Raw genomic sequence first — 16,332 nt, forward strand, 5'->3', positions numbered from 1 at the left:
CCCATTCTTCGGGGGGGGTACTGGGGAGATTGCATTTGATTTTAAGAGATCTCGGATGCCTGTCATCATCAATGTATGCGCTCCCTGTGAGGTTGGGGAGGTTATCTTCAGACTCCAAGGGGTGGGGGGGTGGGGGGGGGGAAGATATGAATTCATATCAGGAGGCCCTGCTGAATGACATTGAGGACCTATTGACAACTGGTGATGGTCCGTGTTTAATGAATAAAATTTGCGAGCCTCCCCCCACCGGGATGGAGTCATTGTTTATCCTGGGGCGCCCCCAGGAAGAAGCTGATGTGAAACGCGCGTCGGGGAGTTGAAGGTGCAGCGTGTCACTCGGCACTTTATGTGAGAAGCTGTGTACTTATCAAGGTAATATGTATTGATCAGTTTGGAATTTTTATAACAGTCGTTCAGCATGGTTCATGATTGGTGGTGTTGCGGTATACTTTGGAACCTATGAATGGATTCACTTGTATAGTAGAGTTGCCACTTAATTGTATGATTCAGTTATAAGTGATACATATCACCACCCTAGATTCAATGCTGTATTTGCTCCCTTTGATTATATTTGAACAATGTGAATGGTAGATAGTGTATTGTGGAGTAGTTGCTTTCAGGAATACAGATTATTAAACCCAAAGGGAATATCCGTGTATAATATTTATATCTTGGGTGACATATGAATACATTGCTAGCAACTAGTCTGCAATCACTCTAGGAGTAGTTAAGTATTTTTGTCAGTTCTAACTGCTTTTTTCTTGTAGTTATTTATGCGCACATGCTTCAGCAGACCTGTTTAGATATAATGGTCATTGGTTTAGAGGCACTATTTTATTGTTTGTGTGTAATTTTAATAAATGTAAATAAAGTTTAAAAAAAAAATAATTAAAAATAACAAGGCACTTCTTGATTTCATTTGGTTTAATGACAAATGGTCAGTATGTTTATATCTTTCTGAAATCTAACCTTGAAGTCTGAGTCTTCACAGGTCTTCCTCCTCTAGTTATCCAAAATTCTAAAATAGAATGGTTGCTATCTCCTAGGGTCCCAGCCACTATTACCTCCTCAACAATTTCCTCCCTATTTATAAAGGTACCTTCACACTGAACGATATCGCTAGCGATCCGTGACGTTGCAGCGTCCTGGCTAGCGATATCGTTCAGTTTGACAGGCAGCAGCGATCAGGATCCTGCTGTGCCATCGTTGGTCGGCGCAGAAAGTCCAGAACTTTATTTCGTCGCTGGACTCCTGCAGACATCGCTGAATCGGCATGTGTGACGCCGATTCAGCGATGTCTTCACTGGTAACCAGGGTAAACATCGGGTTACTAAGCACAGGGCCGCGCTTAGTAACCCGATGTTTACCCTGGTTACCAGCGTAAACGTAAAAAAAACAAACACTACATACTTACCTTCCGGTGTCTGTCCCCCAGCGCTGTGCTTCTCTGCACTGTGAGCGCCGGCCAGCCGGAAAGCAGAGCACAGCGGTGACATCACCGCTGTGCTTTCCGGCTGGCGCTCACAGTCAGTGCAGAGAAGCACAGCGCCGGGGGACAGACACCGGAAGGTAAGTATGTAGTGTTTTTTTTTTTTTTACGTTTACGCTGGTAACCAGGGTAAACATCGGGTTACTAAGCGCGGCCCTGCGCTTAGTAACCCGATGTTTAACCTGGTTACCCGGGGACCGGCATCGTTGGTCACTGGAGAGCTGCCTGTGTGACAGCTCTCCAGCGACCACACAGCGACGCTGCAGCGATCGGGATCGTTGTCTAGATCGCTGCAGCGTCACTAAATGTGACGGTACCTTAAGGTACCTTCACACATAACGATATCGTTAACGATATCGTTGCTTTTTGTGACGTAGCAACGATATCGTTAAGGAAATCGTTCTGTGTGACAGCGACCAACGATCAGGCCCCTGCTGGGAGATCGTTGGTCGCTGAGGAAAGTCCAGAACTTTATTTCGTCGCTGGACTCCCTGCAGACATCGCTGGATCGGCGTGTGTGACACCGATCCAGCGATGTCTTCACTGGTAACCAGGGTAAACATCTGGTTACTAAGCGCAGGACCGCGCTTAGTAACCCGATGTTTACCCTGGTTACCAGCGTAAAAGTAAAAAAAACAAACAGTACATACTTACCTACCGCTGTCTGTCCCCGGCGCTCTGCTTCTCTGCACTCCTCCTGCACTGGCTGTGAGCGTCGGTCAGCTGGAAAGCAGAGCGGTGACGTCACCGCTCTGCTTTCTGGCCGCTGTGCTCACAGCCAGTGCAGGAGGAGTGCAGAGAAGCAGAGCGCCGGGGACAGACAGCGGTAGGTAAGTATGTACTGTTTGTATTTTTTACTTTTACGCTGGTAACCAGGGTAAACATCGGGTTACTAAGCGCGGCCCTGCGCTTAGTAACCCGATGTTTACCCTGGTTACCCGGGGACCTCGGGATCGTTGGTCGCTGGAGAGCTGTCTGTGTGACAGCTCTCCAGCGACCAAACAGCGACGCTGCAGCGATCGACATCGTTGTCGGTATCGCTGCAGCGTCGCGGAGTGTGAAGGTACCTTTAAGGATTAGATCCAAGGTAGCAGATACCCTTGTTTTGTCCCCTACCTTTTGGAAGATAAAGTTGTCAGCAAGAGAGGATAAGAATTTGTTTGACCTGTTAGTTTTACCTGAGAGAGATTCCCAACAAATGTCTGGAAAGTTGAAATCTCCCATGACCACTATGTCATATTGTTTGGAAAACTTGGCCATTTTATGCATAAAGAGTTCATCCATATCTTCAGCTTGCACAGGCGGCCTGTAGTAAATGCCTACAATGGTATTCTTTCCGTTGTTCTCTCCTTGTATTCTTACCCAAACAGTTTCCACAGAACTCCCAGTATCTGAAGCTTCAATCTCTGTGCAGATATACGCTTTTCTAACATACAATGCAACATCTCATCCTCGTTTATCAAGTCTGCTTCTTGCAAATAAGTTGTATCCTTCTAGTCTTGTATTCCAATCATGTGTATTGTCCCACCAAGTGTCAGTGATTCCAATGACGTCATATTTCTTCTCCTTGTTTGTTGCCCATGCTTTGTGCATTTGTATAGAAACATTTTAGTTTGTGATTGATTTCTCTTCCTCCAACATTTTTATTATTCAGATTTTTTTGTCTTTGTTCTTCTTATCCGCTTCTAATAGCAGAGTTCTCAATAGTATCATGGCACATGTGTAGTCTATCACAAAAACAATGTATGTAACATCAGTTAGTGGAAATCAAATTTAAAAGTCAGGATAAAGGGAAACTCTATTGTTATTGTACAGAGATTCACACGTGGCCTCACTGCACATTTAATGTTTTCAATCATAAAAGTGAAGTTTGGCCAGAAAGGCTGGATCTGGTCTTGTAGGGACCATATGAGCACATTCAGCAGCACAGAAGGGAGAGAAGGGAGATTCATCCAGTAAGATATCAGGGTTCTAGGAAGCCATTAGCATCATTACCCTCCGATTTCTCTTACAGGCTCCATAATATTTTTCATCAAATGATTTTCTAACTTGTCAGCACATTCTACGTACGCTGTAATTTGGCTTTGTAGTTTACAGATCTGGGCAGGTAACGGTCAGCGTCTCCTGATCCCAGGGGGTAGGTGGATCTTCCAGGTTGTAAGTTCTATAGAAAAGGGCTTTCAGTACCCAAAAGTCATTTAGATAGTTTTGGGTGAAGAAAAATATTGTGGTCTGAAGGCAAAATGATGATGACACGAATGAGATACGGCCGGACTACACGATAAAGCAGCAACAGCCGGTGACTGAGAAGAATCTGTGACTTCTCTGTATTTAGTGGTCACTACTCACCTGGGAAGTCATGTGTAGGAATCTCCTCTTTACACCACTCATACCCCCTCACATATGTCTCTGTAGTATTAATATGGGTCAGATCTTCACCCTGAAACAAATATTGTAAAAGTCACAGACAGATGGAGAGGTCACATCTACGATCAGCTCTAATCCTGCCATCTCCACCGTTCTCATTATACAAGTATAAAACATAATACTGGTGGATAAAACAAGACTGAGCACAAGACCTTCACAGCCGTCTACACATCATAGAGGGAAAATCTCCTGACACCTTCTCTCCATCTACCTGATGATCCTGAGGAGCATTGGGATCTTCTTGTTTATAGTTCTGTGGAAGAAGAGGACGGGGACATCTCTCTGGTGTTGTCCTCTTACTGGATAGATCTGGAATAAGCACATACAGGGACTGAATTCAATCTTTACATACAGATAAATATAGGCCATGTGTGTTTAGTTCCATCTATTACCTGGTGATATGACGGGATGGTGAACATCCATTACGGTGTCATTGTACAGATCTTTGTGTCCTTCTAAATACTCCCACTCCTCCATGGAGAAATAGACGGCGACATCCTGACACCTTATAGGAACCTGACACATACAATGATACCGTCATCCCCAATCCCTTCATAGCATTACTGTATAATGTCCCAGCATTCCCAGCAGTGTCACCTCTCCAGTCAGCAGCTCAATCATCTTGTAGGTGAGTTCTAGGATCTTTTGGTCATTGATGTCCTCGTGTATCAGGGGGTGAGGTGAAGGCCCTATCATTGTGCTTAGGGGTCTTCCGCATGTCTCAGACACAGGATTCTGCCCGCACTCAGAAGAGGTCTTCTTCACTACTGTGTAATCCTGGTTATGAAAAGACACATGAATAAATCTCAATTCAGACATTTCCAGAGTCCTCACCTCTCCAGTTCTGTCCATCTGTTATTCCCATAGATAAGAATGATGTAATGTGACGTCATCAGAATCTCTCACCTCTCCAGTAAGCCGGAAGAGGATCTCTAGGGTGAGGTGTAATATCCTCTCAGCCATCATGTCTCTGTCCATATCCATCTTTGATGGCTAAAGATCTTCTCTGAGAGGATCCGATATTGTAGAGACCTGAATGTGAAGAAGATGAGTGGATGTAACATTATAAAAATCCTGTGCCGTAATACAATTACTGGAGATAACAAGGGGAAACATAAGATTTATTATGTTAAGGCATTAATCATATATACTCGAGTATAAGCCGACCTGAGTATAAGTCGAGACCCCTAATTTTGCCCCCCAAAAACTGGGAAAACTTATTGACTCGAATATAAGCCTAAGTTGGGAAATGCAGCAGCTACTGGTAAATTTCAAAAATAAACATAGATACCAATAAAAGTAAAATTAATTGAGACATCAGTAGGTTAAATCTTTTTGAATATCCATATTGAATCAGGAGCCCCATAAGATGCTCTATAAAGTTCATGATGAGCCCCATAAGATGCTCCATAGACTAATATGCCCCATTTAATGCTCCATAAAAGTTGATGGCCCCATAAGATGCTCCATAGAGTAATAAGCAGTACTTGAAAAAGGTTTGCTACAGTGAACCGAAACGTCACTCTCATGGGCTAATTAAAACAACTCCTTATTCACAGACAGTGGTGAGCTGCTTCCTTTTTTGGACTAATTATATATATATATATATATATATATATATATATATATATATATATATTGTACTGAGCAAAAGTTTGGACACACCTTCTCATTTAAAGATTTTTCTGTATTTTCATGACTATGAAAATTGCAAATTCACACTGAAGGCATCAAAACTATTAACTAACACGTGGAATTATATACTTAAAAAGGTGTGAAACAACTGAAAATATGTCTTATATTCTAGGTTCTTCAAAGTAGCCACCTTTTGCTTTGATGACTGCTTTGCACACTCTTGGCATTCTCTTGATGAGCTTCAAGACAGTCACCAGGAATGGTTTTCACTTCACAGGTGTGCCCTGTCAGGTTTATTAAGTGGGATTTCTTGCCTTATAAATGGGGTTGGGACCATCAGTTGTGTTGAGCAGATGTCTGGTGGATACACAGCTGATAGTCCTACTGAATACTGTTAGAATTTGTATTATGGCAAGAAAAAAGCAACTAAGTAAAGAAAAACGAGTGGCCATCATTACTCTAAGAAATGAAGGTTAGTCAGTCCGAAAAATTGGGAAAACTTTGAAAGTGACCCCAAGTGCAGTGGCAAAAACCATCAAGCGCTACAAAGAAACTGGCTCACCTGAGGACAGCCCTAGGAAAGGAAGACCAAGAGTCACCTCTGCTTCTGAGGATAAGTTTATCAGAGTCACCAGCCTCAGAAATCGCAGGTTAACAGCAGCTCAGATTAGAGACCAGGTCAATGCCACACAGAGTTCTAGCAGCCGACACATCTCTACAACAACTGTTAAGAGGAGACTTTGTGCAGCAGGCCTTCTTGGTAAAATAGCTGCTAGGAAACCACTGCTAAGGACAGGCAACAAGCAGAAGAGACTTGTAAAGAACACAAGAAATGGACATTAGACCAGTAGAAATCTGTGCTTTCTCCAAATTTGAGATCTTTGGTTCCAACCACCGTGTCATTGTGCGATGCAGAAAAGGTGAATGGATGGACTCTACATGCCTGGTTCCCACCGTGAAGCATGGAGGAGGAGGTGTGATGGTGTGGGGGTGCTTTGCTGGTGACACTGATGGGGATTTATTCAAAAGTGAAGGCACACTGAACCAGAATGGCTACCACAGCATCTTTCAGCAGCATGCTATTCCATACGGTTTGCGTTTAGTTGGACCATCATTTATTTTTCAACAGGACAATGACTGCAAACACACCTCCAGGCTGTGTATGGGCTATTTGACCAAGAAGGAGAGTGATGGGGTGCTATGCCAGAGGGGTGCTACGCCAGATGACCTGACCTCCACAGTCACCAGACCTGAACCTAATCAAGATGGTTTGGGGTGAGCTGGACCGCAGAGTGAAGGCAAAAGGGCCAACAAGTGCTAAGCATCTCTGGGAACTCCTTCAAGATTGTTGGAAGACCATTCCCGGTGACTACCTCTTGAAGCTCATCAAGAGAATGCCAAGAGTGTGCAAAGCAGTCATCAAAGCAAAAGGTGGCTACTTTGAAGAATCTAGAATATAAGACATATTTTCAGTTGTTTCACACTTTTTTGTTAAGTATATAACTCCACATGTGTTAATTCATAGTTTTGATGCCTTCAGTGTGAATGTACAATTTTCATAGTCATGAAAATACCATCTCCCGTCTCTGCAGACAACATGCTGCCATTGTAGTTGGCAGGCACAGACCGGATGGTATATATATGAACGAAGGAGACAGGGAAACTAAAGTCCGAAAATAAAAACTTTTCTTTATTTAACAAGAACTTGATGATAAGTACATAAATCAGATAGCAGGCAAAACAGTTTATGAATGCTTGTTCTGCCATATGCAGAGTCAGGTACTTTCCAATTACATGTGGCGATATATATCTTTTGTTACAAGCTAGAATAGTCCAGTAAACTATTATGCCAGGGTCGTGGCTGGGTCTTCCAGCAAGACAATGACCCAAAACATTCAGCCAAGTCAACTTAGAAGTGGCTCAAAAAGAAGGACATTAAAGGGAACCTGTTAGGGCTAGTGGACACACCAACTAATTAGAGAGAAGGTATGAGGTGCGTTCGCAGCTCGGGGTCCACCATGCAGAGATGGAACCTGCTGCTGAGTAAAGACGGACTATATAGCGGTACAATGTGGATACATACATGGGTTAACTTCACCCTTTATGAAGGAAGCGAACCCTGTTGCTTCACAGGGCCGCGGTACTGCACAAAGAGCGCAAGCAAGGAATCACAGAACTTTATCCCAGGACACAGGATTAGAGTTTGTGTAGACCTCTTGCGCTCGACACCACAATTGGGGTATCAGAGTAACTGAAAAAGGAACTTATATGCACAAGAGTACGTGCTGTGCCACTCTGGCGGACGCCACTAACCACTCAGACTTGGGTAAGGAAAGCGCTCTACTAGCGCACGGCGCCGCATTGGCGGTCACAGCAATTAGACGCTGTTTCGTGTGTCTTTGTGCCGATAGCTCAGCCAGGCAATAGATAGACATCCACCTTACACGAGCAGTCGTACACAAGGGAGGGGATAATTAAAGAACGACTTGTACTCATCAATACACACACGTTTTCAAATGTACACTAGTGCAAGGCCGAGCGGCCATGCAAACCTTTTATAGCGGCAGTGCTACAAGACCTTCCAGATGGTCCAATAGGATCTGCAACAAGACCTGAGCATGTGACTCTCGACCTCCAATTGGAGGTCGTCCCATGGGCATGCTCAGTATGGAAAAAGCAGGACTTAGTCCCAGAAAGACCTGCTCGCTGATGAACATGATAGATGGATAGAAGGACAAAGCCTGGAAGGGCAGCAGTAACCAGTCGCCCAGTATCAGCTTGAGCTAGACGCTGGGACCGATGTCTCCACTGAGCAGACTCCACTGCGGCTGGAGAAGAATGGGAGACTGCAGCAGAGCTGGTTTGAGATTCCCCTTGTGCAGAGGCGGGAACTCGACACCTAACACCTGTCACCCCCCCAGGTGTTTGTAACTGAAAGAGCCACGGTGTGCAGCACTAATGCTGCATTCTGACAAGGTGGCTCTTTTAGTTTGGGTCCCTGCAAACGCTGCAATAATCGCTTTTATAATTTGTCCCTCATACCTTGAAATAGACCTGGGGCATGTCTTTTCCTCCGGACAGAAACACCTCCCAGCCATCAATCAGGGCCTCTGCGCGCCGGGAGTCGCCTCCTCTTCCTTCATTAGTGTCCCCGGCGCCTGCGTTGTAAGTTCAAAGGGCAGCGCAACTGCGCATGCCCCAAAAAAACAACACCTTGGACCACTGAGCAACAGTCCATTTATTTTTCTCCTTGGTCCAGGTAAGACACTTGGCATTGTCTATTGGTCATGAGTGGCTTCACATAAGCAATGCGACACTTGTAGCCCATGTCCTGGATACGTCTGTGTGGTGGCTCTTGAAGCAATGACTCCAGCAGCAGTCCACTCCTTGTGAATCTCCCCAAAATGTTTGAATGGCCTTTTCTTAACAATCCTTACAAGGCTGTGATTTTCCCGATTGCTTGTGCACCTCTTTCTACCATACTTTTCATTCCACTCAACTTTCCATAAATATGCTTGGATAGAGCACTCTGTGAACAGCCAGCTTCTTTAGCAATGACCTTTTGTGGCTTATCCTCCTTGTGGAGTGTGTCAATGACCTTCTGGACATCTGTCAAGTCAGCAGTCTTCCCCATAATTGTGGAGCTACTGAAATAGACTAAAGGACCCTTTAAACCCTTAGGAAGCCTTTGCAGGTGTTTTTTTGTTAATTATTCCAATTTACTGAGATAATGACTTTTGGGTTTTCATTGGCTGTAAGCCATAATCAACAGAAACAGAAATAAACACTTGAAATAGATCACTCTGTGTCAGGAACACCACACTGTACTTGCTCACTGAGCCAGTGCGCGTGTCCTGAGTAAAACAAACTGTTCCCAAAGATATCTGTGGAGCAGAGCAGCAGTGAAGATGTGTGCTTCAGACAAACAGGACCTGAAGCACGTGACTGCTGGGGGCGTGGCCTAAGCTCCAGAGAGCTAGGAGATGAAGGAAAACTCCACCCAGGTTAACCTTAAGGCTAGGTGCACACGTTCAGGATTTCTTGCAGAAATTTCCTGAGCAAAACCGGACATTTTCTGCAAGAAATCCGCATGCGTTTTTTTCGCGTTTTTGACACGTTTTTTTCCCAGAGCTTCCCAATGCACTAAATAGCGGGAAAACCGCGAAAAATCCGCAAAATTAATGAACATGCTTTTTTTTACCGCGATGCGTTTTTTTCGTGGAAAAAAAACAACGCATCATGTGCAAAAAAATTGCGGAATGCATTCTAAATGATGGGATGCATAATGTGTATGTTTTTTATGCATTTTTATAGCCAAAAAACGCGAAAAAAACGCAACGTTTGCACACAGCCTAAAACCACCTAATCCCAGAAACTCAGCAGACCATGAAACTCTGTTTGTAATGATTCTATATGTGAGTTTCACTTTTTGTATTGAGGAACTGAAATAAATTAACTTTTTAATATTCTAATTTTGTGAAAAGCACCTGTACTTATACCCATCTGTCTCATTACCAAATTGTTCTCATATGTGCCCATGTAACTCAGAATGAACGTTTACACACAGTATGATGGCCCCCCACAGCCCTTCATTTAACCCCTTAATGTCCAATCACGGACCAGTTTCGTCAGGGCAGGGTTTCAGTTCCTGCACCAGGCCGGACTGTGTAAACACGCAGTGATAGTTCAGTGCCAACAACTCTCTATGAGAGGCACGGGAAGAGGTGCAGTGACCCGTGCTGTCGGTCCCTGCACCCAGATCGCTGACTGACCAATCACAGCATGATCACTCAGGACATGCTGAAATATCAGCGCTTCCTGTCCGATCAGTGAAGCAGCTCAGCTCTGCCAGTGGCTGAGCTTCTGCACAAACAGCCAGGACCGATGTCAGCGCTGCCCTGGCTGTTAACCCCCTAAATGCTGCAATCAAGCGCGACTGCAGTGTTCAGGAGGAAGGCAGAGGGAAGGGAGCTCCCTCTGCCTTCAGATTGGCATCCCTGCGACATCATCGCAGAGCCCGATCTTTGCAATGGTGACCCAGAGTCGTTATGACGACCCCCGGACCACTAAGTTACAGAAAACTTCTAAGGCTGGAGTCACACTAGCGAGTTTTACGGACGTATGAGCGCAGAAAATACGTCCGTAAAACTCGCCAAACAAACGTCCCAATTATTCTCTATGCCCCTGCTCCTATCTGCCGTATTTTACTGATCAGTATTATACGGCTTTCTACGGCCGTAGAAAATTGCAGCATGCTGCGTTTGTCACCGTATTGCGCAAAAAAAGCCAATGAAAGTCTATGGAAGCCAGAAAAATACGGATTACACACGGACCAGCAGTGTGACTTGCGAGAAATACGCAGCGGTGTTAGAGAGAAAAGCCGGTAATTCAGTGCGGTGTACAGTAAAATCACACTGACAGCTTACAGTAGAATAGGTGGAATAAATGTCTACACATATATATATATATATATATATATATATATATATATATATATATATATATACACCGTATATACTCGAGTATAAGCCGAGATTTTCAGCCCATTTTTTTGGGCTGAAAGTCCCCCTCTCGGCTTATACTCGAGTCATATACCCGGGTGTCAGCAGGGGAGGGAGAGCGGGGGCTGTGTAGTCATACTTACCTGCTCCCAGCGCGGTCCCTGCAGTCCCTGGCTTCTCCGGCGCTGCAGATTCTTCCTGCACTGAGCGGTCACATGGCACCGCTCATTACAGAAATGAATAGGCAGCTCCACCCCCATAGGGGAGGAGCCGCATATTCATTGCTGTAAATGATCGGTGCCATGTGACCGCTCAATTACAGGAAGAAGCTGCAGCGCCGGAGAAGCCAGGGACTGCAGGGACCGCGCCGCAGCAGGTAAGGGGAGCGCAGCGCTATAATTACCTGCTCCTCGCTCCGGCTCCGTCTGCAGCGTCCTCTAGCAGTGACGCTCAGGTTAGAGGGCGCGGTGACGTAGTCAGTGCGCGCCCTCTGCTGAGCGTCAGTGCTGGAGACGGAGCCGCAGAGGAGCAGGTAATTATTGAAAGCGCCGGCGTCCTGAGAAGAGAGGTGAGTATGTGATTTTTTTTTTTTTTTATGGCAGCACCAGCAGCATTCTAAGGAGCACCTATGGGGCCATAAAGGTGCAGAGCATATAAGGGGCACAGCATTATAAGGAGCACCTATGGGGCCATAAAGGTGCAGAGCATAAATGGGGCACAACATTATAAGGAGCACCTATGGGGCCATAAAGGTGCAGAGCATATATGGGGCACAGCATTATAAGGAGCACCTATGGGGCCATAAAGGTGCAGAGCATATATGGGGCACAGCATTATAAGGAGCACCTATGGGGCCATAAAGGTGCAGAGCATATATGGCACAGCATTATAAGGAGAATCTATGGGGCCATAATCAACGGTGCAGAGCATTCTATATAGCACAGTTGTATATGGAGCATCTATGGGGCAATAATGAACGGTATGGAGCATCTATTTTTATTTTTGAAATTCACCGGTAGCTGCTGCATTTTCTACCCTAGGCTTATACTCGAGTCAATAAGTTTTCCCAGTTTTTTGTGGCAAAATTAGGGGGGTCGGCTTATACTCGAGTATATACGGTATATATATAAAATCAGTAGACACATATATGTATATATATTATTACTTCATACAGCACTAGATAGCAAAAGCCGGTAATTGAATTACCGGCTTTAAAGCTATCTCCTTCCTAAACCCAACATGATATGAGACCTGGTTTACATACAGTAAACCATCTCATATCACCATTTTTTTGCATATTCCACACTACTAATGTTAGTAGTGTGTATGTGCAAAATTTGGCCGTTCTAGCTATTAAAGGGTTAAATGTCGGAAAAAATTGGCGTGGGCTCCCGCGCAATTTTCTCCGCCAGAGTAGTAAAGCCAGTGACTGAGGGCAGATATTAATATCCTGGAGAGGGTCCATGGTTATTGGCCCCCCCCTGGCTAAAAACACCTGCCCCCAGCCACCCCAGAAAAGGCACATCTGGAAGATGCGCCTATTCTGGCACTTGGCCACTCTCTTCCCATTCCTGTGTAGCGGTGGGATATGGGGTAATGAAGGGTTAATGCCACCTTGCTATTGTAAGGTGACATTAAGCCAAATTAATAATGGAGAGGAGTCAATTATGACACCTATCCATTATTAATCCAATACTAGTAAAGGGTTAAAAAATACACAACCACATTATTAAAAATTATTTTAATGAAATAAAAACAAAGGTTGTTGTAATATTTTATTCTACGCTCAATCCAGTCACTGAAGACCCTCGATCTGTAACCAAAAAAAAATAAACCAACAATATCCATACCTTCCGCAGATCTGTAACGTCCAACGACGTAAATCCATCTGAAGGGGTTAAAATATTTTGCAGCAAGGAGCTCTGCTAATGCAGCACTGCTCCTTGCTGCAAAACCCCGGAGAAAGAAGGTAAAGTAGGTCAATGACCTATATTTACCTTCATTTGCGGTGAGGCGCCCTCTGCTGGTTGTCCCTAGATCGTGGGAACTTTCCTAGAAAGCTCCCAGGCTCGAGTTCATAAGAGGCTCCCTCTGCTGGTTGTCCATAAAAAATCCAAGTCCCCACTCAGGTCTGTCATCTGTTAACAGAAATATAGGGGGCTTCCACCTTACAGGTAGCACAAAGGCTTTGGAATAGCAAAATGGTTCATTGCCCCCAAGAAATTCAGCTAATTTTGCGCTCCCAAATCCAAATGCCCCCCTCCCTTCTGAGCCCCAGTGTGCATAAACTACTTTTAGCTTTCACATTTGACAGGGGTATGATTTCCAAAATGGGGAGACTTGGGGGGGTGGGATTCTGCACTCTAGCACTAAGGCGGCTCTTTATTTGGAGTCCGCAAACTGTTCAAGGAAAATCTGCTCTCCAGGAGGCAAATAGCGTATGGCTAAGCAGTACTGTTCAACCACATATGGTGCATTTCTATATTCAGCAAAAATTGTGGGACAAATTCTGGTGCCAATTTTACCCACTTCTTGTGTGCAAATGTTAAATCTGGGGCTAAAACAAAATTTTTGTGGTAAAAATGTAATTACCGTATATACTCGAGTATAAGCCGACCCGAGTATAAGCCGACCCCCCTAATTTTGCCACAAAAAACTGGGAAAACTTATTGACTCGAGTATAAGCCTAGGGTGGAAATGCAGCATTTACCGGTGAATTTCAAAAATAAAAATAGATCATTATTTCCCCATAGCTGTGCCATATAGTGCTCTGCGCCGTTCATATTTCCCCATAGGTGTGAACCATATAGTGCTCTGCACCGTTCATTGTGCCCCCTAGCTGTGCCATATACGGTGCTCTGCACCGTTCACTGTGCCCCATAGCTGTGCCATATACGGTGCTCTGCACCGTTCACTGTGCCCCATACATAGCTGTGCTGTGCCATATACGGTGCTCTGCACCGTTCACTGTGCCCCATAGCTGTGCTGTGCCATATACGGTGCTCTGCACCGTTCACTGTGCCCCATACATAGCTGTGCTGTGCCATATACGGTGCTCTGCACCGTTCACTGTGCCCCATAGCTGTGCCATATACGGTGCTCTGCACCGTTCACTGTGCCCCATACATAGCTGTGCTGTGCCATATACGGTGCTCTGCACCGTTCACTGTGCCCCATACATAGCTGTGCTGTGCCATATACGGTGCTCTGCACCGTTCACTGTGCCCCATAGCTGTGCTGTGCCATATACGGTGCTCTGCACCGTTCACTGTGCCCCATAGCTGTGCTGTGCCATATACGGTGCTCTGCACCGTTCACTGTGCCCCATAGCTGTGCTGTGCAATATACGGTGCTCTGCACCGTTCACTGTGCCCCATAGCTGTGCCATATACGGTGCTCTGCACCGTTCACTGTGCCCCATACATAGCTGTGCTGTGCCATATACGGTGCTCTGCACCGTTCACTGTGCCCCATACATAGCTGTGCTGTGCCATATACGGTGCTCTGCACCGTTCACTGTGCCCCATAGCTGTGCTGTGCCATATACGGTGCTCTGCACCGTTCACTGTGCCCCATAGCTGTGCTGTGCAATATACGGTGCTCTGCACCGTTCACTGTGCCCCATAGCTGTGCCATATACGGTGCTCTGCACCGTTCACTGTGCCCCATACATAGCTGTGCTGTGCCATATACGGTGCTCTGCACCGTTCACTGTGCCCCATAGCTGTGCCTTATACGGTGCTCTGCACCGTTCACTGTGCCCCATAGCTGTGCTGTGCCATATACGGTGCTCTGCACCATTCACTGTGCCCCATAGCTGTGCTGTGCCATATACGGTGCTCTGCACCGTTCACTGTGCCCCATAGCTGTGCTGTGCCTTATACGGTGCTCTGCACCGTTCACTGTGCCCCATAGCTGTGCTGTGCCATATACGGTGCTCTGCACCGTTCACTGTGCCCCATAGCTGTGCTGTGCCATATACGGTGCTCTGCACCGTTCACTGTGCCCCATAGCTGTGCTGTGCCATATACGGTGCTCTGCACCGTTCACTGTGCCCCATAGCTGTGCTGTGCCATATACGGTGCTCTGCACCGTTCACTGTGCCCCATAGCTGTGCTGTGCAATATACGGTGCTCTGCACCGTTCACTGTGCCCCATAGCTGTGCCATATACGGTGCTCTGCACCGTTCACTGTGCCCCATACATAGCTGTGCTGTGCCATATACGGTGCTCTGCACCGTTCACTGTGCCCCATACATAGCTGTGCTGTGCCATATACGGTGCTCTGCACCGTTCACTGTGCCCCATAGCTGTGCTGTGCCATATACGGTGCTCTGCACCGTTCACTGTGCCCCATAGCTGTGCTGTGCAATATACGGTGCTCTGCACCGTTCACTGTGCCCCATAGCTGTGCTGTGCCATATACGGTGCTCTGCACCGTTCACTGTGCCCCATACATAGCTGTGCTGTGCCATATACGGTGCTCTGCACCGTTCACTGTGCCCCATAGCTGTGCCTTATACGGTGCTCTGCACCGTTCACTGTGCCCCATAGCTGTGCTGTGCCATATACGGTGCTCTGCACCATTCACTGTGCCCCATAGCTGTGCTGTGCCATATACGGTGCTCTGCACCGTTCACTGTGCCCCATAGCTGTGCTGTGCCTTATACGGTGCTCTGCACCGTTCACTGTGCCCCATAGCTGTGCTGTGCCATATACGGTGCTCTGCACCGTTCACTGTGCCCCATAGCTGTGCTGTGCCATATACGGTGCTCTGCACCGTTCACTGTGCCCCATAGCTGTGCTGTGCCATATACGGTGCTCTGCACCGTTCACTGTGCCCCATAGCTGTGCTGTGCCATATACGGTGCTCTGCACCGTTCACTGTGCCCCATAGCTGTGCTGTGCCATATACGGTGCTCTGCACCGTTCACTGTGCCCCATAGCTGTGCTGTGCCATATACGGTGCTCTGCACCGTTCACTGTGCCCCATACATAGCTGTGCTGTGCCATATACGGTGCTCTGCACCGTTCACTGTGCCCCATAGCTGTGCTGTGCCATATACGGTGCTCTGCACCGTTCACTGTGCCCCATAGATGTTCCACATAAATCTGTGCTGCCGCCGCTGCCGCAATAAAGAAAAAAAAACACATACTCACCTTCCTTGATTGCAGCTCCCGGCGTCTCGTTCCGGCGCCTCCATCTTCCCGGCGTCTCTGCTCTCTGACTGATCAGGCAGAGGGCGCCGCGCACACTATATGCGTCATCGCGCCCTCTGC

At 46.3% G+C, this 16,332-nt stretch overlaps 1 protein-coding gene across 2 annotated transcripts in view; it reads right to left on the reverse strand.

The window, feature by feature from the left end:
• The window catches only part of LOC138663546 (oocyte zinc finger protein XlCOF6-like), a 52,936-nt gene that overhangs the window by 22,435 nt on the left and 14,169 nt on the right, over positions 1-16,332 (reverse strand). For both annotated transcript variants that reach the window (XM_069749787.1, XM_069749786.1), the window contains exons 2-6: positions 4,823-4,948; positions 4,514-4,693; positions 4,309-4,432; positions 4,128-4,225; positions 3,839-3,929 (exon numbers count right to left, since the gene is read on the reverse strand). In XM_069749787.1, the coding sequence (XP_069605888.1) occupies positions 3,839-3,929; positions 4,128-4,225; positions 4,309-4,432; positions 4,514-4,693; positions 4,823-4,900 (571 nt within the window). In that variant the 5' untranslated portion in view covers positions 4,901-4,948. The remainder of the gene's footprint in view (positions 1-3,838; positions 3,930-4,127; positions 4,226-4,308; positions 4,433-4,513; positions 4,694-4,822; positions 4,949-16,332) is intronic.

The sequence above is a fragment of the Ranitomeya imitator genome, chromosome 2 (genome assembly GCF_032444005.1).
Source record: "Ranitomeya imitator isolate aRanImi1 chromosome 2, aRanImi1.pri, whole genome shotgun sequence".
NCBI classification, from domain to species: Eukaryota; Metazoa; Chordata; class Amphibia; order Anura; family Dendrobatidae; genus Ranitomeya; species Ranitomeya imitator.